At 37.3% G+C, this 26,153-nt stretch overlaps 1 protein-coding gene across 1 annotated transcript in view; it reads left to right on the top strand.

The window, feature by feature from the left end:
* LOC120495098 (carboxypeptidase Q) overlaps positions 1 to 17,296 on the top strand; it is a 64,297-nt gene extending 47,001 nt beyond the window's left edge. The window contains exons 7-8 of the mRNA XM_039694508.2: positions 4,927 to 5,128; positions 16,664 to 17,296. Of these exons, the coding sequence (XP_039550442.2) occupies positions 4,927 to 5,128; positions 16,664 to 16,824 (363 nt within the window). The 3' untranslated portion in view covers positions 16,825 to 17,296. The remainder of the gene's footprint in view (positions 1 to 4,926; positions 5,129 to 16,663) is intronic.
* The last annotated feature ends 8,857 nt before the right edge of the window (positions 17,297 to 26,153 follow it).

The raw sequence follows: 26,153 nt of genomic DNA, 5'->3' as shown, positions 1-26,153 counted from the left end.
GAGGAACTCAACAGGATTAGCCATTTCTGGGGAACACTACTGTTGGAAATAGACACACGTATCCGGCCCAGCGGGCGGGAGTGGCATTGCAAGCCAACACTAAGAAGGGGTTCTTCGCGCTACTGGCCACTGGAGGCAGTTACACAGGAAGATACCGGCTCTACGCGAAGGCTATAGAGTCTAGGTTTTGCCCAGCCCGCAGCTCATTATATATCTGTCAGTGAGGCGCCAAGGAGGAAGCAACACTTCTGCTTGAGTGTGCTCGCAACCCAATTGTTGGGGCAGAGGGTGCGTTTGAAGGCCTGTTGGCGTCCCTGAACTGCACATCGCTGCCTGCTGGCAATAGAGGTGGACGGGGTCGGGAGTGGCAAATCATAGAAGCATTGAAAAAACAAACTTTGATGATGTCTTGCACCTCTGCCAGGTTTAGTCATGGACCACCAGGGTGGACATCGTCTGACCGAAACCATGTGACTTAAGTAACAGTCTCATCCCAAGACGTCAGTTATATGGTCTTTTGACCATACGCCAACAGCCGCCGTTTTAGGGTACCCTTTAATGTTAGTTACATGACGATCTTGGGACGTCATACAACTGACGCTTTACCTTTAACGTCAGTTAGGTGACGGGGTAGGTTTAGGTCTGAGTTATGCGCAACTCAACCCAAACTCAGAACCACTCTCGTGCATTTAGTTTTTTGGCCTTCCACAGACTTGTACGGTGGCCTTCACAGGGAAGAGGCGGTCTGCAATTAGCAGAGCCACCCCACCTGCAAGGGTAGTGAGAGAGGATTTTTTTTCTGCAGATTTTGCCATGTTTTGCTTGCCATATCGGAACCAATATGCTACTGCCAAAGTTTTTCACACACATCTGGGCAGATGGCACACGGTCAAACACGATGGCACACGGCACACTGAGCGCTCAAGCACCTTATGAGAAAGGCAAGATGAACAACGTGCCGACGTGGTCATGGTCTCATGAGAGAGCATAAACCATCCACGAATGCAGTCTCTGCATGTTTGTGATGCGCTAGAGGAGTGAGGGGCCCGAGGAAGTGGTCTTGTCAAGGAACGCTCACTGTAATCCTCAGATCACCAGTGCAAAAGTAGCCCTTTTCTGGTGGCCACCAAGAAGAGGAACTAGATTATAGAATAGGCAAAGGGATTCCACCTCGTTTAAGGCACTTGAGTCTAGACTGCGCATCGAGAGCGCCTAACGATGCGCACTGGGTTACCATGACAACCCACGTTGTCAGCCGGCAGCTCGACACGCTCTGTGAGATTGCGACCAGCGATGTCTGCGCTGTAACACCAACACCTGTCTGAAGAGGCATTCTCCTGAAGAACCAGAGCAGGAACAGCATTCACCGTCTAGCTCCGACGCGAAAGACAGAGATGCGGCGCACCTGCGGTTCGTTACATGCTCACGTTGTGAGGCAGAGCAGCTGTTGCAAATCATCGCATACCAATGTGCATCGGCTTGTTTAGTTTACACTCGAAGTGAATTGGTCTCTCAAGCGAGATCCCCATATCGTCAGATCACCTCTGACATACGTAGACTGCTAATTTAGTATCGTGAAAATATTATTGTTATTTAATATTAATAAATAGATGATTTTCCCATGTTTGCATTGTGATGCATTAATATTGATTTAATCCTCACAGTTTATTTTCCTTTTTTATGCCTGAGTTTGTGAGAATGTTCCGTTTTAGATGGATTATATACTGTAGTTAGTTATCTTACCAAGAGCTGTAGGTAGTTAAAATACATTTCTTGTCAGTGTAGTTCTTTGAAAAATATTCACTAATTACCAATTTAATATGTGTGTCAGTGACGTAAATATATTCAAAAAGACATTTGACATTCAAAAGGCAATCATATATTCTGACATTTATGTAAAAAATATCTGGGTGACACAACTGTCCTGATTACATAATGAAGAAATAAAGCCAGAAAAAAAAATAGCAAAAGAGGAAATTATATCATAAAGAGAAACACTCGTGACACTGTGTCAAGGTCTTAAAGTCTTTCAAAATATCAAATAATTTGAGGAGAAGTTCAGGCTGTAAAATGCCATGAAGTGCAAATCCCCCAAACCTAATGATGTTCATGAACTAATAAGTTCATTAATTGTAAAAAAATAATAATAATAATAATAATGTTAAGCATTAACCATTGATATGTTGTTACTTTATACTTAATGGTTACATTATTAGATTGACTAATTGAAACTTTTCTCTCGAAACTTTTAAAATATGAACATGAATACAAAGAATACAGTTAAGATTTCTAAGAATTGTTCGGTAACACTTTACAATAAGGTTCGTTAGTTAACATTAGTTAACTACATTAGTTAATATGAACTAATAATGAATAGCACATATACAGCATTTGTTAATCTTTGTTAATGTTATTTCCAGCATTTACTAATACTAATAGTTAATGCACCGTGAACTAACATGAACAAACAATGAACAGCTGTATTTTCATGAACTAACATTAACAAAGATGAACAAATGCCGTAACAAATGTATTGCTCATGGTTAGTGCATGTTAGTAAATACATTAACTAATGTTAACTAATGAACCTTATTGTAAAGTGTTACCAATTGTTCTTATTATTTATTGTTGGCACTCGTATGTCATTCACTCTTGTATGGTACAGTACATGTAATGTCTGGTGGATGCAATTAGTAAATCCCATATATATTTACTAACATATTAGTTATTAAAGCATCATGAAGTGACCTTGTTCTAGAATGTGTTACAGATCACTTGAGTTGTCTGTACTAATGGCATGTTCGATGTACTTTGAAAAACACTTTTAAATGTAGGTATACGGTCCTGGTCAGAAATATTGGCACATTTGGTAACTATGAACAAAGAAGCCTGTTAAAACAAATCTGCATTGTTAATCCTTTTGACCTTCTTTCAAAATATTCATTATTGATTTAAAACAATTTAAAATGGGGGAAAATCACATTATGAAATAAATGTTGGCCACAATTAAGATGAGGAGATGAGAACACCTGGCAAGAGATCAGAGACCATTCATCCATGCAGAACCTCTCCAGATCCTTCAGATTCCCAGATCCATGCTGAAACACTCTCCTCTTCAGTTAGGATTGTGGTCAGGGGACTGGAATGGCCATGGCAGAACCTCAATTTTGTGCTCAGTGACCCATTTTTGTATTGATTTTGATATTTGTTTTGGCTCATTGTCCTGATGGAAGATCCAACAATGGCCCATTTGAAGATTTCTAGTAGAAACAGTCAGGTTTTGATGTTTTATCTGTTGGTATTTGATAGAATCCACGATGCCACAACATTAAAAATCCAGCAGTGTGTTTAATTGTATATATGGGGTACTTTTTTATCCACTTGAGTGTTTGCTGAGTGCTGACCATCCTGTTTGAAGGTCAAGTAGTGTCTGAAAACTGAATATGCGAAAGTTTTTAGATGAGAGCAGAGGATTTTCCTTGAAACCCTCCCGAACAACTTGGTGATAGGTGCTGTTATTTTTTTAGGCTTTTTGACCCCTTGTGGATTTGTCAAGCTGTGATCCTTGGAGAGTCTTTGGCCACTCAAACACGTGTCCTCTTCCATGCAGATTCATTTTCTGTTGATTAGAACTTCTTAATTATATCCCAGATGGTGGAAATGTGAATTTTCAATGCTTTAGCTATTTTCTTGCCACTTTCAGCACATCAGAACTATATTCTTTTGTTGTACCTATTGTGATGGATGATGGCCTTTGTGTTTCCTCATATTTATACTCCTGTGAAACAGGAACTCATGGCTGGTTAACTTACTGTTCCTAGTCACCCTGTAAATATTGTAAATATGAAGGGGAATAAACGTATTATAGATATTTCACTCATAGGAATTTTTAGGGGTTCCAATAATTGTGGCCAACATGTATTAAAGAAAAGACATTTTAATACGTTTTACTTAAATTAAAGGTTAGGATTTAGGTGATTTAAATATATATGTATATCAAAAGGATAAACAATGCAGATTTTTTTTTTTTTTTACATCGTATGTACCATGGGTGCCAATAATTCTGACCACGACTGTATCAGTTAAACACAGAACTTTTAATAAATTTAATGTAGCACATTTTTTTCTGTTCATTATGTGAGTACTCTTTTGTCCTTGAGAGCACTTTTTGAAATTTTCCATCAGGATCTCTTATCCTGAAAATACACAGTACCGTCACAATTAGTCCTGTTTATAATGATTTAAATACCCTATTTTACTGTTTTGGATTATGGCATCTGACAAAAAGGTTTTACCAGGTCTGTGTGGTGTCTGTTTTAATGCTGAAAGTACTCCCAGAATTGATCCTAATTTTAGCTGGAGGAGCAAATTGGATGAAATTTCTGTCAAAAATGTTTTACTTGGACTCTTCTGGTTTTGGAGCGAACAGTGCAATAAACCGTATTTGTCAGGTCTGTGCGCTGTAAGGTGATACTTTATGGTATGGAACAATTTAGTCAGCAGACATAAAACTCTATTGTATCTGCGCACTGCCATGGGATTTCGTTTTTGACTTTATGAGGTTGGATTCTGATCATAGAGCGGTGGTTTCAGGCCAAGCTGGATTCAAATGCTGCGTTTTGGCTACTGACCCAAATGTTTACTGTATTACATCCAATTATGTAGATATTTGGTAGAGCTTTCTATGACGTGGACTGGCAATGCACTGCTGAGAATGAAACAAACCATCATTCTTTTAGTAGAAAAAAAAATTGTGGCAGATACATTAAACCAGATCTCAAAAAATCATTCAGTGCTACTTTATATTGGGTTGATTATAAAAACATAATACATATTGTACAATATAATATTATTGAAATATTCTTCAGCTTTAACATTCCTTAAAATTGTATATTATATTCTGGTTTTGTGGTCACTTTTCCTTAGGCCAACATCTCAAACTTTGACCTGGTTATGGAGTCTGATCTAGGCACCTTCAGCCCCCTGGGACTGCAATTCACTGGCAGCGACAAAGCTCGGATAATCATGAAGGAGGTGATGAAACTGTTGGCTCCCATCAATGTCACGTCGCTTGAAGAACACGGAGAAGGAACGGATATTAACATGTGGATGACGGCTGGGGTTCCAGGTCAGTTTCATTTAGAGCAGAATTCAGTCTTGTTTCCAACGCATTCTCACCCCAAGGCGTCACCTTTGTCCATGCTTCAATATTTGACGTTTTAGGCGCCCTTTAGCGTCACTTACATGACGCGATCCTACGGCGTCATCTAACTGACGCTAAAGGAAAGCGTCAGTTAGAGGACGCGGTTAGGTTTAGGTGTGGGGTGGGGGTAGGGTACACGCGATCCTAGGGCGTCATCTTAGGGCCGTTACATAGTCAACGCATGCATCGCTATGCATCGCTACGCTTTGGCCGCCATTATGCGTCGATGCGTAGCCAAATGTGTCGTCCTAGTTTTTGATACACGACGCACTGATGCACGCAATACTATGCGTTATCGGTGGGGGCGACATTGCAAGAATTGTACATTAATTCAAATATATGTTAACAGAAGAAGAAGGTTTGAATACAATGGCGTGCGAGGAGGAATAATTATACGAGCTTATACCAGCATTTAATATCATCCGCATTTATACGACAGTTCATCACAATTAGTACACTCAAATAAAATTGCGTTGGAAAATGCCTGTAGAGAGGTTGCAATCGCGATGGGAAAGACAGAATCAGGTGAAAACGGACTGGAAAAGTGCTCGTGACAAATTTACCAGCCTGGTTATATGAATTAATGATTTATGGATATGAATTAATGAATTAAAATACCAAATTAGTTAAAATGTGTAATGGTTTTTACATAATTTAAATAATACCAAATGATAAACAAATGTGTAATGGTTTTCACATAATACCAAATAAGTTAAAATGTGTAAAGTGTTAAATAATAATAAAAAAACTCATGCTTCAAATCAAACTTTTATCAATTTATTTGTCATTGCCACCCAATCGTAGCACACTGTATTGGTGGGGAAACACGCCAGCATCTGATAAAAAGTAATCAGCCAGCTGCTCCCTTACAAGTGCCGCTCTCCGGGAGGGTCTGCTGCTGCCGACCGAAAACCGTGGTCCGTCGACCATGTTCTGGTCCCCAACAACGTGCTGCCTCCACTCCACTCTCCAGGCTGGACCTCTCCGATGTCAGGCGTCGCATCCACAAAGGTGGCGGGCATGTATCTGGCACGTTCAGTGGATGCCAGAAAGTTGTGGAGAGCCACGCACGCCTTCACGAGCTTCACCGCTTTTTCAGGTTTGCAGTGAAAAATCTACTACCCTCTGTTGCGTGACCGGTGTATTGCATTTTACGCATCGCCCGTGATGCTTGCGTCTGCTTTAACACTATGAAAGGAAGCGCGTCGCTCGCGTCACTTGCGTTGCTTTCTTGCGTAGCTCGCGTTGACTATGTAACGGCCCTTACTGACGCTAAAGGGCGTCTAAAGCGTCAGATATTGAAGCATGTCCAAATGCTTCCCAAGGCGTCAGTTAAGTCACGCCTTGGGGGTGAGAATGGGCTGTTGTTTCTTGCCTTGTTATTGGTTACAATTAGCAAAGAAAGACAGCATAGAAAGACAGTTGTTACTCTTTATTTTGGTGCCTTTTAAATATTTTGTTGACTAACATGTCAGCTAACTCTCACTAGAGTATTAGTAGACTGTTAAGGGTAGGGTTAGGGATAGTAGAATGACTTGCTACTTTATGTACTTGCAAAGTTACCTATAGTCAGTAGAATATCTGTTGGGGGAGAATCTAAATAAAGAGTTAGCAGATATTAAGCAGACAGTCTACTAATACTCTAATGTGTGTTAGTTGACATGTTGATGCAATATTACTTAGTCAACACAAAAAAATGGGTGTTTCTTTTGTCATTCCAAACCTGTATTTCTTCCTTATGTAAACGCAAAAGAAGCTATTTTGAAAAATGGCATTTTGGACCCTTCCAAAACTTGAATTGAAAAAGTACATAATAAATATACTTAAACCAGTTATTTTAAATTGCAATGCTATTTCACAATGAAACAATCACAAGCTTGGTGAGGAAAATTTGAACAGCTTTTTTCTTTTTCATCTGAAATATGAGTGGAAACAGTGGTTTAGCAAATAGGATATATGGATATTTTGTGGAACAATGTTCACATTTTGTAATTGTATTCAAGTTTTTAATTTGTATTCAAGCTAAGAAGCCACTCACTTAAAAGGCTTAAACCAGTCATGGTTTGACACGTTTGTATTGTTTTTTTTTGTATGCTTTTCTTTTCATTTACAATCTTCAACTTTTCTACCTCCCTCATATGAACTGCAAGGGACGTCAGCAGTCTAATGACTTGAAAGAACTGCATTAATTGTTTGAGTTCAGCCAATGATCTGTGAAATTAGCTCTGAAAAGCCATGAATTCTTGGCAGAAGTGAAGTACAGTGAGCTCTTATTGTTAACCCTCAGGAGCAGATTTGGAGAGGTGCAATGTACTATATCATTTTATATTTTCATACTCAGAATACATGCAGCCCTAGCTTTTTATGACTATTGATCTTTTTTATTGCTAATAAAATAACAAACCATGACAATATCTTCGATATTTCCTAAGAAAAATATATGTCAGTACCAGTAGCATTAGTCTTCACTACCTTTCTGGCGTAACATTATAGCCGTTTCTCAATACCAAGTACGCAGACTTCAGACTTGCATCCTTGGTAGTTCAGACTTGCCAAGTTCGACTCAGGAGAACGAACTCCCGAGGATGCGAGGACGCAAGTCCGGTTCTTCTGCAAATGGAACAGAGCGTACTTGATCGCGTCACTCAGCACGCTCTGGCTACTCCGGTTATCTCTTTATATAGCCTATATTTCAGGCAACAATAAAACGAAATTTGCTACAACTCTGCATCTTTTCGTCAACAATAAAACGAAATATGTTATAAAACACCACTCTGACTCTTTTCATTAACAAAAAACCCCCCAACATATTAGCCTAATGGCCATGTGGTTCAGGCAACGCAATTCTCTTCACTGCATATATTTATTTGCATATGATCTTTTTGTTTTCATTTTAAAAATATTATGAAACATTGATTTTTATTGACATTTATCAAACAGAGACAGGGTTATATCATTTTATTTTATTGCTCATACAGATAATATTAAAAAAAATGTTGTTAAAGTTAAATAGCCGTAAAGTTATGAAACCTCCAAAACAATTTTTTTTTTTTTTTTTTTTGTCATGGAACAAACTATAGTTTAATGAGACCAAAGATAGACTTATACAAAAGACGAATTATTATACGTCAAGGTTTATCCACTAGACTAGAGAGATCAGAGCCGGCGGCAAACGTCTAGCCGAGGATAAGCTGTTCCAGTCGGGGTTGATCTCGCTGAGTGTCCGCTGAAGGCTTGGATGTCAGAACTCCGAAAACGTCAGATGCATTTTTCAGATAGGCGCTATCTTTATAAATAAACTACAGATTTGAGATTTAAACAACCACATTCTCGCCTGAAACACTCTTAAAATTACATTTCATGACTCGATAACAGTAGTATTTTGATATTTCGAGGGTTTTCTCCTCTCCTATTGACGCTTGCTGGTTGGTGCGAGGTGCATTCTGGGTTACCTGGCTATCTCAAGTCCACACAAGTCACCTCTCGATGCATCCTCGGTAAACGGGGCGGATCAAGAACACATCCGGGGATTTGAACTGGACTTGGCTAGATGTGAACTTTGAATTGGAACAGTACTTGGGCAGCGACTGATGACGTTTCACAAGTCCACAAGAACACAAGTACAGACAAGTACACATATTGAGAAACGGCTAATTTGTTCGCAGAGATTTAGGAATGTTTAGTTCACATACTCGTTTCTCCAAAAAGCAACGCTGCAGTCATTCATTCTATTTTGAACATGTCAACTAACTCTCACTAGAGTATTAGTAGACTGTTAAGGGTAAGGTTATGGATAGTAGAACAAGTTGCTACTTTATGTACTTGCAACGTTACCTATAGTCAATATCTGTTGGGGGAGAATCTAAATAAAGAGTTAGCAGATATTAAGCAGACAGTCTACTAATACTCTAATGTGTGTTAGTTGACGTTAATGCAACATTACTTAGTCAACACAGCAAAATTTCTATAGGGACCATCAAAAAAAGTCCTTATGCTGTATATTCTCATTTTCAAACAAAACTAATAATATGTTACCATTTTAGTCCAAAATTTGACTCTGAATGAGAAAAGTGATTTAAGTCTTTAAGTGATGGTTGTCATCATCAAACCTTGACCATCATCACCAATCATACTCTTTCTTAAATTTTGTGCGTTAATAAATGTTTCATAAACACAATTACAGCAGCCAAAGAAAACCTTGTTAATGTTAAACTAAAGCAGATGCTGATCTCCATCATGGTGACCTTAAACCTTGTATTTCTTGTGTTCCTCTGTCCTTTAGTGATTCTGCTTGTTAACAGCAGGTGTTCATCACTAATGCTCAAACATCAATTAATTGATCACGTAAATATACAATCAATTATCAATCTGGGTTCTAGAAATGTTCTAACTCATTCAGTTTGAGTTCTGTTTCAGTCATTTCAGCCACTTCAAGTTTCGGTATTATTTGAGTGCAGTTAACTCATTTTAATTGAGTAAATATTAATTTTATGTTTTACAGTGTGTTACCGAAAATTCTTATGTCATTCCAAACCTGTATTTCTTCCTTATGTGAACACAAAAGAAGATTTTTTGAAAAACGCCATTTTGGACCCTTCCAAAACTTCCAAATAAACGTCCAAACCCCTAAATGAGTTCCTTGTTGGAATGTCTGTTTTTGTTTTGGTCCTTGAGATCCCGCCCACTGCCAATTTAATATTGTTTTGACACTCTTGCCAGTTGAAGGAATACAGTGTACGGCAGCCAAACTAACTGTGTCAGATATCGCAGATTACCTTACCTAAAAAGCCTTGGCGTCCATATAAAAATCTCTATGAATGGGAGCCTATTAAATGCAGATAAATTAACTCATCAAATATAGTGTGTAAGTCTCCTCGGATTTCGTTGTCAATTGCACTCGCTCCTGCTTAGTGTCCTTAGATCTGGCAACCCACATGAGCGTGGAGTCTGAAGAGGAGGGGGCGGGGCTAACAACTCACTCCAATATTTTGAATTTGGACTGCAGTATCCATTTATTTCAAACACTTTTTTTCTTCAGCATAAAACTTGAGTAAAAAGTTTAAATGAATAATTAATGATTGGATGATCGATGTCATCCAGCAAAATACATCCTGTTCTTCAGCTGAAGGAAGAACATCTGACCTTTTATTATTTTTCACTTGATACTCTAGATTAGGGGTCCTTAAATCCAATTCTGGAGAGTTTAGCTCAAACCCCAATCAAACGCACTTTGAAGACCTTGATTAGCTTGTTTCAGGTGTGTTTGATTAGGGATGGAACTAAACTCTACAGGGCAGTGGCCCTACAGGACCGGATTTGAGGAACCCTACTCTAGATGGTGCAGGCTACTTTTTCCTTAAATGTTGTCATTATTTACTCACCCGTATGTTGTTCCAAACCTAAATGAGTTTTTTCTTCTGCTGAACATAAAAGAAGATATTTTGAAGTATGTTGGTGACGAGACCATTGAGCAGATCCATTCAACCAAAGCCAAACATATTAACATTGTCAAATCCATTACCATGCCAAACACTCCGAGAGTTGTCATATAAATATTTGGTATTAATTTTTATTTCATAACATTTCTTGGTTTTTTGGTTTAAAAAAAGCTCTCAGACTCTGGGACTTAATTGTATAAACATACGTTAGCTCTTGTGAAGTCAAGCATGGCAGCTGTACTTCCTTCTCCTATCATCATATTAAATTACTTGTCCATAAGAATGGATAAATCTCATTAATGTCTAGTCACCAGTCTGATTGCTTTAACCACCAATGAACTAAGGCACACAAGAGGATCGGTTGTTCCCCTAATGCACACAGTGTTTTCAGATGAATTGACTATGACATCACTGCAAGAAAAATGAACGCAGCAGGAGGCATGTAGAAATGTATGGTAAAATTCCACTGAAGTTTAAAGCCAACACGTTAAACGAATGAAATCACCCGCACAGCTGTCTAAACAGCCAAAGACACACAGAGTAACTGAAGATTTTGTGCCGCATTTGGTTGCTCTGTAGTTCTTCCCCTTGACAAAGCTGCAAATTCAAACATGAAATATTGGCATCTGTTTTCAAGAACAACCCTTCTAAAGTTTAAAGTTGTAAGTTAAGATGGTTCCTGTTACAGTCATGGCAGTTAACCAACTTCAAAGCGGAGCTTACGGTTTGTGTTTGCTGTCGAATGTTGTAGAATGGACCGAAAATACGATTCTGAGCATTTATCTTTAGCGTTAAAGGTGCAGTGTTATTTTCACCATGCACCAGGTTTGTGCACTTTTCACAATTAAGTTGAGAATTCCATAGATTACAATCCAGTTACTTAATTTGGATTGAAGTACTGTAAAAAAATGATAATAAAAGATTTATACAAATCAATGTATGAATGCATAAAGATTGATACTGTTCAAAAGTTTAGGGTCAGTAAGATTTTATGTTTTTGAAAGAAGTCTCAGCAATGCTGCATTTATTTGATCAAAAATACACTGTAAAAATGAATATGCTTTATCTAATCAATAAAATTGTGGCAACAGATTACAAGCAATATTATTTATTAAATTGAACAAATTAGAATTGAGTAATAGTTCATCAAATTAACATTCTAATTAATTCTAATTTGTACAATTTAACTAATAACATTGCTTGTAATATGTTGCCACAATTTTATTGGTTAGATAAAGCATATTATTTTTTTCAGTGACACAGCTAAATTAGTAATATTGTGAAATGTTATTACAATTTAAATCTATTAATATATTTTCACATTTTATTTATTCCTGTGATCAATTTGAAGAATTGAACCATTCAAATATAACGATTTGTTAGTCAAGAAACATTTTTGTTAATAAAACAGTTAAAAACGGTGTGCTACTGTATATTTTTGTGAAAATGGTGATACATTTATATTTAGAAGAACAGCATTTATTTAAAATAGAATTTTCTTTTACAACATAAAAGTCTGTCACTTTTGATCAAATGAACGCATCCTAAATAGTGGTGTTCACTTTTTAAAAATCACACTGAACCCAAACTTGAATGATAGATCAAGATAGATAGATAGATAGACAGTTATATTAATATTAGACAATACAACATACACAAAAATGACTGTTTAAATATTTAACCAAATACATATTAAAAACATCACTGAGCTGTGTTTACATTTGAGGTTTGTTGGAACATAGCCTCAACCCTGTGCCGTTTTTTTTTTCTGTTCACTGCCCTTTAGAATTGTCCCTGTAGCGTGCATTGCACCGTACATCTCACACTATCGATTCTAGGGCAGAGAATAAGCAATGCTTCACCAAGCACCCTTCTAAGGTCAAACAAAACTGTATTTCCAGGGGAATAAAGAATCTTGTGGCTGGTGCCTGTTCACATATGGGATCAGTACAGAAATAGATGGCAGGCAAACAGTCTTTAACTGCAACCACATGCATTCTGGATTCTTTTTCTCCATGTTTTATTGCTCCTCCAAACAAAGAGAAAGAGGCCTGCAGTGGGAAATAGCAAACGTTTTTACAGCACACTGATCTAAAACTGATTATGAATGAGTGATGCTGTGTTAATGAGTCACTGGCTGGTCAGCCTTTCATCAGCATCACTTGGATCAAGGCCTAGAACCATTCAGAGTTAAAAGTAAATAGAAAGAAAGAAAATGCCTTCTGTCGTTCTGTAATAGCACAAAAATGAATGGTAATTTACTCACCATGTCATTTGAAACTCATATGACTTTCCTTGCGCAGTGAAACACATGAAGCAAAATTCTGAAGTCGTTTCAAATACGACTCAAAAGCACCATAAATCAATCATAAAATGGGTTGATGTGACTCATGTCGATAGCTTTGTGTGAAAAATATATAATCTTCACCAGTTTGCTGCAGAAACCACTGAATCCTTGAATTGAGAACCACATCCACCTAAAATTTGAACGAAATATGACAGTGTTCAGAAATATACGTGTACTTTCTGAAAAATATTTAGCACCATACCATTATTGGGGAAAGTAATGTCTTACAATAGGCTATTGTAAGTAATGTCTTATGTTATTCCCTTAAAAAGTTACTAATTGCGTTACTCAGTTACTTTTTATGGAAAGTAATGTTACAATACTATTGCATTGCTTTCTGACTTGGGCTGGACATAATAACAACAAAACAAAAAAAATAAGCCTAAGGCTAAAAGAAATAAAAATGTATTCTAGACTCGTACATGCGCAGCTAATATGATGCAGCAGAAGAAATTCTCTTACACCACTCTTACAAATGAAATTAAACACAAATGTGATGTTCATCTAAAGTCATTTTTGCTTATTAGTATGGTTGAATTGGATCATTGAAGGTCAGCAGCAAAGACATTGGTCACTACATTTTTTGTGTTATTTAACATATTTAATTATTGCATGTCTACGTAGTATTTTGAGTTTGTATTTCACTGTTTTTATTCATTCTGAGGAACACTGAATCTGTTTTTGTGCTAGTGAGATGAATAGTTTGAACAGTTTAGATGAACCGTTTTGGTAACACAAAGTTGCAAAGTTGACATTGTTTAAAATGTCTTTGTTATGACAACTTGACATTAACAAAGACAGATCTCATTCCCCATTGACTACCATAGTATGTATTTTTCCTACTACACTCTAAAAAATGCTGGGTTGTTTTAACCCAATTTTGGGTCAAATATGGACAAACCCGAAATGTTGGGTTAAAAATGTAATGTAAAAATTTAACCCAACGGCTGGGTTAGTCCATATTTGACCCAAAGTTGGGTTAAAACAACCCAGCATTTTTTAGAGTGTATGGTAGTCAATGGGGAATGAGATCTGTTTGATTAAAACATTCTTCCAAATATCTTCCTTTGTGTTCAGCAGAACAAATAAACACATAGAGGTTTGGAACAACATGAGGGTGAGTAAATACTGACAGAATTTTCATTTTTGGGTGAACTAGTAGAAGTAGTTCACTTTTAAAAAAAAAAAACTTTTGCTGATAATTTACTCACCCCCATGTCATCCGAAATGTCTATGTCTTTCTTTCTTCATTCGAAAAGAAACTAAGGTTTTTGATGAATTTGGTGTCATTTGCTTCATTCAGCGAATGAAATGAACGAATTGACTCGGAAAAAGATTTGCTCATTTTGATGAACGAGTTCGAACAGGAGAGTCACGCACGTGCATCACAGAACAGAGCAAGGCGAGCATTTGAGCTTATAAAACTTAAACTTTGTTATTATTATTTTTTTTTAAATAAGCAATCGTTTTGCTTGATAAGACCCTTATTCATTGTCTGGAATCGTTTAAAGCCCTTTGAACAAGGTCTTTTGGACCTTGAACCGTTTGGTTACCAGTAAAGTCCATTATATGGAGAAAAATCCTGGAATGTTTTCATCAAAAACCTTAATTTCTTTTCGACTGAAGAAAGAAAGACATGGACATCTTGGATGACATGGGGGTGAGTAAATTATCAGCAAGTTTTTTAAAAAGTGAACTACTCCTTTAACTTGTTTTTCATCTTGTTTCTTCATCTGACTCCATAAAATAAAAAGTTGTAATGACATGTCAGTGCATCATTAAATGTGAGCGAATGTTTGACTAGTTGATTAGAATAAAATATTATGTCAGGTAAATATACTGCAATTTCATAATCAGTTCAAAGATAATAGATACAAAACATCAAATGCTCTGGAATAAAGAGAATGAGATAAGATGCAATACCTTGACATTATAAAACACAGAATGCTTACACTTCGCATCACAGGCTGGTCTGGGTTACAGAATCATTATATAGACAGAAACCTCTTTCATGAAACATCTGTTAACAATGCAAATTTGCATTCAGAGGTTACACCTTTTGAGAGCAGGAGTGCCATTTGCCTGGAAAACCTCTCCTTTGTGTACAGGTTAACCCTAAAACTCTTAATAACGTATTACCTTTTGGTTTATCTCTTCGGGAATGAGACCTTTGTACCAGACACACTGAGACGTTTCAAATGACACCAAACATGTGTAATACTGTATGATAATTATTCACATTAAAGGGGTGATGAACTGAGAAATAAAAGTTCCTCAAGCTTTTGACATCTAAGAGGTCATCACATTATAAGAATATCCTGTAAGTTTCAGAACTGAAAACGTCCTTGTTTGTCCAATAAAAGCTTTTATTGACACCAGGCTCAGTGGGGAACTATGACGTCAAAGAGGATAAAACACCACCCCTGCAGAAGAAGATCAACACCTACTTCAACACGGCCGGTTTAGCCCCGCCCACCGATTCACGCATTACACGCATAGCTAAATAACATAGATACCTACATCGTGATGACAAACCGGATCGAGCTACCAAGCAATACAAAATATTGTGCAGTGCCTGGTTGTGGAAGAAGACCGTCGCTGCATAAGCTTCCTCTGGATTCCAATAGGACTGCATGGATAAACTTTATTTTTAATGACGTTCCAGCTGATGAGGTAAAGCATTGTCCGTCGGTTCGCTTCATTTCACTGAGGATTGTTTTGTGAACTAGACTGGATTTGCAGACCGATTAAGAGTAAAGAACGGTGCTGTGCCGTCTATATTGGATCCGACAGGAATTGTGCAACACATCACAGACTCTGGGTCGAACATGTATGGGCGAATCATTCCGGTTGCCATTTTACAACATTGGACATTTTCAAAACAATTTCCCCCAAGTTCACCGACGGGTGAGTTGAAACTCATTGTAATATGCAAAACTGTTATCCACTCACAGCAGTGGGCGTTTACTTCCAAGTCTTCAGTGTGAGACGCCCATAAAACCGAGCGTTTTATAGCTAGGCTCAAAACTAGGGTACAAAATAGCCTATTACTTATTCATTTTGATGTTTTTGAACGCAAAAACCAAGCAAGTTGACCTCAGACAACAATATAATAATAATTTAGTTCATGATCCCTTTAAACTATATTGATTCTTGGGTGAATTTTGGTGAAGGGAGAAGGAGTGGAGGAAGAGAGAAAGAGATGTATTCTGAGGTGATGCTAACTTGACAAGAGAGAGTTCAAATGTTAATTTCCAGTAAGGTCCTTCGTCTTCTCAGGGAGTTGCCAGACTGCCCGGCATTTCCTAATTTCTCAAGTCTTACAGTAGGTCATTATGCAAATGATCCGGCTGGCGCGTCTATGTTCTTTAATTTGCCCGTCAGCAGATTACACCCAGAACTTTCCACTTCCATTGGTGCTTTTATGGGACTAGCATGGGCTAATTTTCCCTGTATATTGTCAAACGTATTAAGTCTTGTTTGTTCTTAGATTCTGCTTTCATGGCCTTTTGGTTTGTTATATGTGTAAATTATGGGTGAACTCTTTTAAAGAGCAGACGTATCCAGACTCTTTAATATTCTAACGCAGAAGGAGTATTTTCACACATGTGAAACACAGAATCACACCATTTCAGCTGTGTTCACTGTTCTGTTCATTCTGTCTTTTTCCCCCAGGCGCCAGCCTGCACACTGCAGACCAGCGGTACTTCTGGTTCCACCACAGCGACGGTGATACAATGAGCGTCCAAAACCCAGAGGAGATGAACCTGTGTTCCGCTGTTTGGGCTGTGGTGGCGTACGTGGTCGCTGACCTGGAGGAAATGCTCCCCAGATAGTGAGTCTCTCATAAACGCTTGAACAAACCCCTCTCCATCAGCTTACAGCTGCCGGTCGATCAAACCGTTACCTTGAGAATTCTCTATCAGCCTGATGGTTTTTTTTTTTTGTGATTTGACTTTATCATAACCTCAGATACAGTCCTGATCACTCCACTGTCATGTAGTATGTACTGCTACTTTGATACATGTGTCATTTTCTTTTTTAATTGTCTTATTATCCTATTTTATAATGTGATTTGTAATTTATTTATTGATTTGAATAATTTTTACACATAGGCGGTTAATAATCTTAAAATGTACATTAAAAAAACTGAATAAAAATCCAGCATCCGTGACTAAAATTTGAATAGTCTTGGTTTCACAATTTCATATAAACAGTGATAAACAGTGTGATGCTGGTATGATGTCATATGTCATTCCTCAGATCATATGACTTCCCCTTGGAAACTAAACCCGGTTCCGCTTTCCTAAAACAAACAAGGTAATGGAAATATCCAGTCATCCTTCCTCTAATGTAATATATATATATATATATATATATATATGAAGAGTTCAGATGCAAAAGCCTCTAAGTGCCATTTGAAATTTTCTTCTAGAATGATCATTTTTATCAAGCTTGTATATTTAAGTTCAGTAATTTCACTTAAATGGCAATGATAATTACCTATTAATTGTTATTTAAGTGAAATTACTGAACTTAAATATACAAGTTTGATAAAAATCATCATTAAAGAAGAAAATTTCAAATGGCATTTAGAGGCTTTTGCATCTGAACTCTTCATATATATATATATATATATATATATATATATATATACAGTATATATTAAATATTAAATTTGGTAAGATGAAAATGATCATTTACTCATTTACCTTCATGCCCTTCCAAACTCAAAAGACTTTCATTAATCACTAAAACACAAATGAAGATATTTTTAATAAGATCTGAGCGATTTATTTCTGTTCTTTCATTGATAGTCTGTTCCGCCACGGAATAAAACAATTTAAAAGATAATTGTGACTTTTTATGTCACAATTCGGACTTTCTTTCTCAGAATTGCGAGATATAAACGTGCAATTGCGAGTTATAAAGTCAGAATGGCCAGATATAAACCATAGACTGTAAAAAATATGGACGTAGTATCTGTGACGTCACCCGTAGGTTTCTGAAGAGCGTTTTTGATGCCTAAATTGGGCGGGGCCGGCCGTTGCCATCTTGGCAGTGCGTCACCTCTCATCACTACCGGATCAATTAAAATGGGCAAAGAGGCGGGACATGAGTGGAGCTGAGGTTTCTAATGCTATGCTACTGCCCTCACGGTGAAGTGATAGCTGACTGAAAAAGTAAAGCCAATGGTTAAAATTCATGTTTTTGCCCTTCGAAATATTACTAAAAGTGAGACTATTTACCTTACTTTTTTATCAACTTTATTAATCTCACAAGGGGCAATTAGTTAAGAGCATGTATACAAGTACATAACACAGATCACACACATTTCTTCTAACAACATACAAACAGTCAACTACAGTATGTGTATTGTCATGCATTATTATTCTGCTAGTTAAAAATGTATTAGTAACTTACAATATTGCTCTAAGCTTGTGCATGTGACAGTGATTCAAGCACATATGTCAGTCGGCATCTCACGTCAAGTTCATAAAGAGCTTTAATTCAGTCCATTTTACAATCTGATTTTGGCCACCTCTCAGTTTCTCAGATGGGTCAAACCAAAGATATTACCTCAGAAGTTCAAGTATGAACTAGAAATCCGCGCTTATTCAAGGGTGTGCATCTATTGCATGGACGGAGAGAACGCACTGAAATCATCAGACATCCATTAGTGCATGCGAGGGAAACAGCTGGAAATACAGCGCTGGTCGTTCTCTCCATACTCAACACGACGGAATCCAACGGTTTGCACGGGCGAAGGTATAATACATGTATTAAATTGTATGAAATAATCCCAGAAAAAGCACAAACACAGCTGAGGGTGACGCTAACAGACAGCAGACAAACGACTAGCAGTGAAAGCAGCAGCAATCCACCTGTCACTCAAGTGGCCACGCCCTTAATTATGCAGAACTTTAAGGCTTAAATATAATTTAAACGGATGAGCTGTAAAAAAATTTCACCCGCCCCAGTCGTCATGAAGGGCAAAATTAGCACATAAACCAAAAAAACTATTTGCCACCAGGCTGTAAACATGTTTTTTTCTGCTGTGAAGTTCAGACATTTTAACTTGGGGGAGATACAGATTTGACTCGCTTTTGCAGCCAGCCTCAAGCGGCCACTCGATGAATTGCAGTTTAATTCACTTCCGTGTTGGCTTCAAGAGAGAGACGGGGAGGTTGCCCCTTGATATAAACTTGAGTTATAAAGTCAAAGAACAAAAATACTGACTCGCAATAGAGTGCCGAAGTTACGACGTCACTCTGTAGGCCAAAACGCGGAAGTGAGTTAGCATTTTAGCATTACAGTTCCCTCGCTCTAAAGCCTATGGGATTTTTGAATGGGTTTTAGCTAAATCGCCTGAAATAAGGTCTGTGGTGAACAGAGCCTCTACGTAAATATCTTCACGTTTTGATCTATGACATAGAACACACAGTTATAACCTGCTTGTGGTTTTTTAAACTTTATTGTGTCTGATTGTGCTTTTTAAAATCTTTAAATAGGCTTCAAAATGTATACATTTTGGATTAACTTGTAAAGATTATCTTGCTAGACTAAACGTGTAAGGGTCACAACTCTTTGTTAAACACAGATCTTATTTTTTGCGATTTTCCAAAAGTCTATGGGGAAAATGCATTGCTTTTCGACCGAGGGAACCCATGCGACGCTAGCTTCCGAGTCGTCCTACAAAGTGACGTCATCACTTCGGCACTCTGTTGCTTGTTATAAAGTAAGAATTGCGAGATGTTGTGAGATAAAAAGTCATAATTACCTTTTTTATTTTGTTGGAAACAAGCTTCCATACAGTACATTTCAGCAAAAACTCTGATCATCATAACAGTAATCCACTTGAATTGAGATTTAATTAGAATTTCAGATTGAATCCAAGTCTTTTGAACATACTTGATTTCTTTAATGAACAGATTTAATTGGCACATTTCTAAACATTGATCAATGCACCAGTACATAATACATAAAATATTGAAAGCACATTTGGTTTGATCTTTGAGCTTCCGTTTACCATATTTATTAACTCTATGCATGTGTATTGATTAATGTTTGTATGTGAAATAGCCTAAATTAATTATATTTATCATATAAAGCTAACATGCTTCAGAAGATTTGGATTAAACAGCCTCATTCATATGGACTACTTTTACAATGTCTTTATTTAAAGCTTAAACGTTTTATTTGCGTGGACTTTAAATGGATGGACAGAAATCTCTTATGTTTCTTCAAAACTAATGTCTTGTTTGAAATGACATGCTGCTTCATGAGTAAATTATGACAAAATTTACATTTTTGAGTGAACTAACCGCACTGAGAATTGAAAGGACCAGGCTGAAATTTGTCTGGTATTATATATACAAATCTATAACATCTGATTGAGAATGAAACAAATCCTCATTTATGGTTTAAATTTGAATTACTGGTTTAAAAAAATGCTTAAGAAAAAGTATCCTTTCCTAAACCTTTCTTTGGATTTTAGAATTAGCATAATTTATTAAATATTTAAACATCAAAAAATTACTTCAGAATCGTGAAACTGTCTTACATTATTGTGATGAAAGTTTTGTGTACTTTGGATTGACATTAAAAGCATGTAGTGTGGTTTATCTGGCAAAAGAAAATGTATTGGTAATCTTGCATCCTCATTTTGTTGGATGTGTATGTGCGTGTGCCCATGTGTGCCTGCACTTAATGTCTGGTTTTCAATTTCATCTAACAAGTTCTTGTTTCTATGACAACTTGGATTAAGATGAGCATTATGCAAGAAAAGATCGGCCCGGTCTTTAGTTTTCCCACAGGGTTTCTACTCGCGCTGACTAAATCTGAATCATACAAGCATCTTGAATGCACATGTTTCACAAAGAGAAATGTCACAGACTTGGGAGGTTATGTGTCAGTGTCATGGGATTTGTTCTTTTTTTCGTTTCGCAGCAATTACATTAACTTTTTATAGAGAAAATTACCCAGAATAGGTCAGTGTTTGCTCAAAATGAAGAGCGGGTTGTATTTAAGTGGTGCTTACTCCATTCCTGACTTCCACTGTCTCATAGACATACTAATTTTTTCATCTGTCCTAAAGAAAAATGAGTCCATAAGAGTTTTTTTTTTCTCTCTCTCTCTTTGATCAGGTAACAAAGGTTTGCAGACATTGACCCAAGGCTGCTTTTATATTGCCTTGGGCCTCAGATTGTAGACCACATCATAAAAGCATTTTCCTGGGATTTATCAAAAGCTGCCAGGACTATTTCTTTGGCCTCGATGTACTGTATTAACAAGGTCCAGCAACAACATTTCTTAAAGGAATATTCTGGATTCAGCACAAGTTATGTTCAATCGATGCATTATATTGATTACCACAAAAACTATTTTTTTGGCTTGTTCTTCCTTTTCTTTAAAATCAGTGTTAAGGCCCGTACACACCGGGATGAATATCAGGGCGCGTTATTCGTCAGCATTTTTCAACGCGTTTTTTTGTGTTCACACCCAAGCGATTTTCGCTGACGATGAGCCGAGTGAACATGCAAATACATTCCCTGACATTAGATTTATAGACCACCAATTTGCTCTGCAATACCACTCCATAACAGTTCTCTTTTATCAAGATGTTTAGTCCCTGTCGCGTTTGTCATTTACGTTCCAGCACCAACGAGAACAGCAGCTCTACATTCATCTTGCCTCGCATCTTCCGCGTCTTATTTCTTCCTGGCTGTGTAGACCATAGATATCTATATAAAGGCTAGATATCTCATCCGCGCTGCTGGCCAATGGAGGTCGACGTCAGCACCTAGCGGCCATCTTGTCACAGGCAGCTCGCTCACTGGTAACATTGTTTTAATGGTGCATGTACTTTTTAAATGACCATATCTTGCTCAATTTATGTCTGGTTTGTTATAAACGGCAGAGATGTAGTTATGATACTGCATACTTATGAATAATAAGTGTATACATAAATAATCATCCAGAATTATAGCCACGTCAATAACGTTTGTAAGAAACCAAACCGTTTGTAAATCCGTCAAGATTTCAACGAGATAAGAGTATTTCTTACATCAGATACTAGAGCCCGCCAGAAAGCCTGTCTGTGACAAGATGGCCGCCTGTGATGACAATAAATACTCCGCCGTGAGACATCTAGCCTTTATATAGACGAATCCGACGAGCATTCTGTGTAGGCTGCCATCTTGTGGCGACGCCATTACTGAGCTGTTACACCGGCATAGACATATGCACCGGTATGTAAACAAACCTGAAACCTCGGTGATAACGCACCCTCGATGACAGCTACAGCCATGCAGAATGACTTGTTGGGTTGATGATGTTAGACAGTGGCCTCCAGTCACAGATGAAGGTACAAACGATCTTACAGATTATTTATGAAAATAGCTTGGCAAGCTAGCTAGGCTAACGTTTGCTAACGAGGAAACTATAAAACGATTTTCTGTCCATTTGGCAACAATAAATAAATTAATGAATGAAATCAAATAAATGTTTTTCATTTGTGTCCATTATTTATCTCATTTTCACATTGCAACGGGCAAGGGTAAGGTAACGTTAACGTTACAGCTAGAAAGTATACATAATATCGACCAAGTAGTGTTTTTAAACCATGGAAAGAGGTCAATATTGCAGCAGGAGAACAATTATGTCACATAACGTTACATTTAGCGCAGGAAAGCCATTTAATGACCATAGCATGTTAATAGAAAAGAAAAAATAGCAAGAGAGGAGATTTTGCTGATCACTATATCACATATTTATTATATATTTTTTACTTATGTCATTAAATAATTTTTATTATACGAGAATGTCCGCGTCTTGTACTCGCCCAGGAAATCTGTAAACCGTACAGCAACAGACAGGGGCAGTCGACCCGGGGTATTCACAGTGTTTTCTCTTCAAAATTGAAATTTTACTGCCACCATTGAAACAATTCATAACGGAAACTTTTTTCCCACTCGACATTATACAAGGGATAACGTTGTAACGTTAGTGACAGTCGTAAATCGCGGGCTGTTTATTCCAGTGGACGCAAGTTGCAACTAAAATAATAGGAGGTAATGGCGCAACGCTACCCAGCAGCAGCTCAGTAATGGCGCCCGCTTACTTCCGGTAGTTTCGCCGGATTCGTCTATAGATATCTATGGTGTAGATGGCGACGCTACTTGGTGTATATCTTCTTCTCTGTTTGCCAATGTGTGCTCGGCAAGACCGTTTTGTGTTTGAGCGCCCCCAAGTTGTGTCTTACTGTAACTTCAGAAGCTCCAAACACGTGAGCAAAAGCGCCAATCTCATTGATCGGATAGTTTTTAGACGCAGCCCGTCAAACAACAAAAAAAATGAACCCAAGGAGTTTTTTTAAATGATGCTTTTATGCGTGGCGTTTTACGTATCGGTGTGCACACTCACATTGGCGCCCTTTGTTTAGTCACAAGGCGTTAAACGTCGGCGAATAACGTGCGAAATTCGTCCCGATGTGAACAGGCCTTTACAGTAAAGCACGTATAATAGAAGTAAATGTGGCTAATCCATAACATTAATATATATATATATTTTTCAAAAGTCAAGGCAAACAAAATGTGCTTTTAGTTAAAAAAAAAACAACTTTTCCGTGTAAAGTTGTACCCAATATTATGGCTTCATTGACATGACAACATGGACCAGTTAACTCTAAAACTGATTATTTTAACAGCTTTACAACTCCAATTTTTCACACGTTTTAACGGAAAAATGAATGCACCTGTATGTTCTTTTATAAAATGACAAGCTTCAAATTTCTGCGGTTAAATTCCATTGTAAGCGCCTTACCATAACCTCCATTTTTTCTTTTTTTGCGGGATGCAAAAAAATAATTTATTTATGTATTTATTTTGTGGTAATCCTGTTGACCAAGCTTCGTTGTTCCAGACCCATTACACTTTTGTTCAACATCTTTGAAATGCAAATTAGATATTTTTTTGAAAGTCTATGCAATCAACATTTTAATGGAAGCTCAAACTTTAATGCTTGTTGTGAGAGAACCAATGAGGATTGTTCTCAATCTTAACCGATCACAATTTGAGCTTATGTCGTTTACCATATTGAATGTGCTCCCTGTACAGTATGTGCGTTTATCTACATTAAATCTGTTTGTCGTATATAAAGCGATCGTGTCTCCTCTGATGACTTGGATTAAACCATTTGATTTATGTGGATTACGTTTTAATGCATGAAGATGTTGTTTGCATAAGCTTTCATTGGATGGACTATTACAAAATACCTTTGTCTAATGGTTTGGAAAGAATTCATGTTTAAGATTTTTGGCTGAACTATCCCTTTAACTTGCACTGAACCTGGAACACCACTTTAACCTTTCTTCAGTGGAATGTTCCTATTTGTTTTAATGTAGTCAGGATATCATTTGAGCTCTTGTTTTTGAGTTCCACAGAGCAGACGTTGGGGTGTGGTGGTAAAAGTAGCAGCATCGCACCTTCACAGTTATTTTCCAGCTCAAAGAGAGGAGAGAATTGCTAGAAAACAGCTGGAAGCTTTTAGCCGCATTTGTGTATGCTATTGCAAATGATGTCAGGATTTTTGAGGGCACCGCTCAGGCTATGAAAACAAAACTTAGAGCTCAATCTAGACATAGGAGGCGCAATATGTTAACTTTCCCAGAAATCCTGGGTACTGAAGTGTGTGTAAGAGTTGTTTGGAATGCTAGACTTGGCTTTGGTCTTAAAAGCATGCCTGGGATAGATGCATATGGAAGCGGTCAGTAATTTAATTACAGGTTGTGGAAGCACAGATCGCGGAAAGTAAAAGCACTCATTGTGACGTTCGTACCGTTGATCATACTAAACCCATTTTATGTGCCTTAAAAGTTTCATCTGCTTACTAACAGACTTCCAAATAGGCCCATTGAGTTTAATGAGGTTATGCGGGGATTGTTGAGGGTAATGAGTTGGAAAATCTTGTGAGTGGGAAAGGCCACCATTTCCTCCATTTACCTACACTGAAGACAGCCCACCAGTAAACACAACACAAACCAATTTAAAGTTCCACAGAGTCACCTTCTTTACATAGGGTTATGGAGCGTGATGTCCATCCATCATGCTTTATTTATAGAATCAACTCGTCCCTTTTCACCAGGCTGGGCGTTGGAAGTCTTTATGCAAGCACACAAAATATGTATGTCAGAGTTATAGAGGAGACCTAAAACAAAGCCAAGGTGGCTGAGGAGCAGTTGGTGAAGATTGTCAAAGTTAAAAAATAAAATCAAATCATTCCTGCTTTTTTTTTTTTCTTAAAAAAAAAAAAAAAGCAAAAGTGGAGGTTACATTAAGGTGAATGGGACCCATTTTTGGAGGATTTAAAAACTAAAATATTTAGCTTATAATTTTATAAAAACTTTTACATTAAAGGTGCATTAAGCAATGTCTAAAAAATGCTGTCGATATTTGAAATCACCAAAACAAACTCGCCCAACCCAAAAGGATCACGCCACTTTCTTGATAGCTCCGCCCCCAAATTCACAAACACGCTGTGCAACACAGGCACCTGTCCCCTAATGAGTGTACACCCCTGATTGGCTATAAGTGTATTTTTGCGTTCAGTCCGATCCACTTTCAACAGCGTTTCTCAGAAATCGGTTACTGCTCCTTTAATTCTTCCGTTAAAACTTGAGCTGCAAAATTGTTTCCGTAATTTTTATGGTTGTTTTAGGATTTTAGGGATTCTTTCTGGGCAGAACAATAAATTTGTATAATGATAATTGTATATAACATGGAAAAGGTTAGCAAGCCATTATTTCACCCCAAAATGTAGTTTGTTTTTTGGCTCTATTTTAATGTTCACAACTTTTCCCCATTCACTTCCATTTGGGACCCCTTGGTTTCAGCTCCTGGGGCTTCATGAGCAGCTGTATTGTTTTAATCAAATTTTAAAATATTTATTTAATGACATTTTATAGTTTTCTTATCTAATTTAGGAATTTCATTTTTATTATTTATTTTGTTCCCATTTCATTTATTTTAATTAATAGTTTTATTTATTTTATTATTCACACGTCTTTTAATTTTTACACTAATTTTCTCCAAACTTTTCAACAGACCCCTTAGCTCACCCTTGTGGCCCCTGGAGATCACCGGACCCTAGTTTGAAAAACCCTGGT

The sequence above is a fragment of the Pimephales promelas genome, chromosome 12, assembly GCF_988280905.1.
Source record: "Pimephales promelas chromosome 12, fPimPro1.hap1.1, whole genome shotgun sequence".
NCBI lineage: Eukaryota > Metazoa > Chordata > Actinopteri > Cypriniformes > Leuciscidae > Pimephales > Pimephales promelas.
The sequence above is the reverse complement of the archived record's forward strand: the minus strand, read 5'-3'. Positions and strand labels throughout refer to the sequence as shown.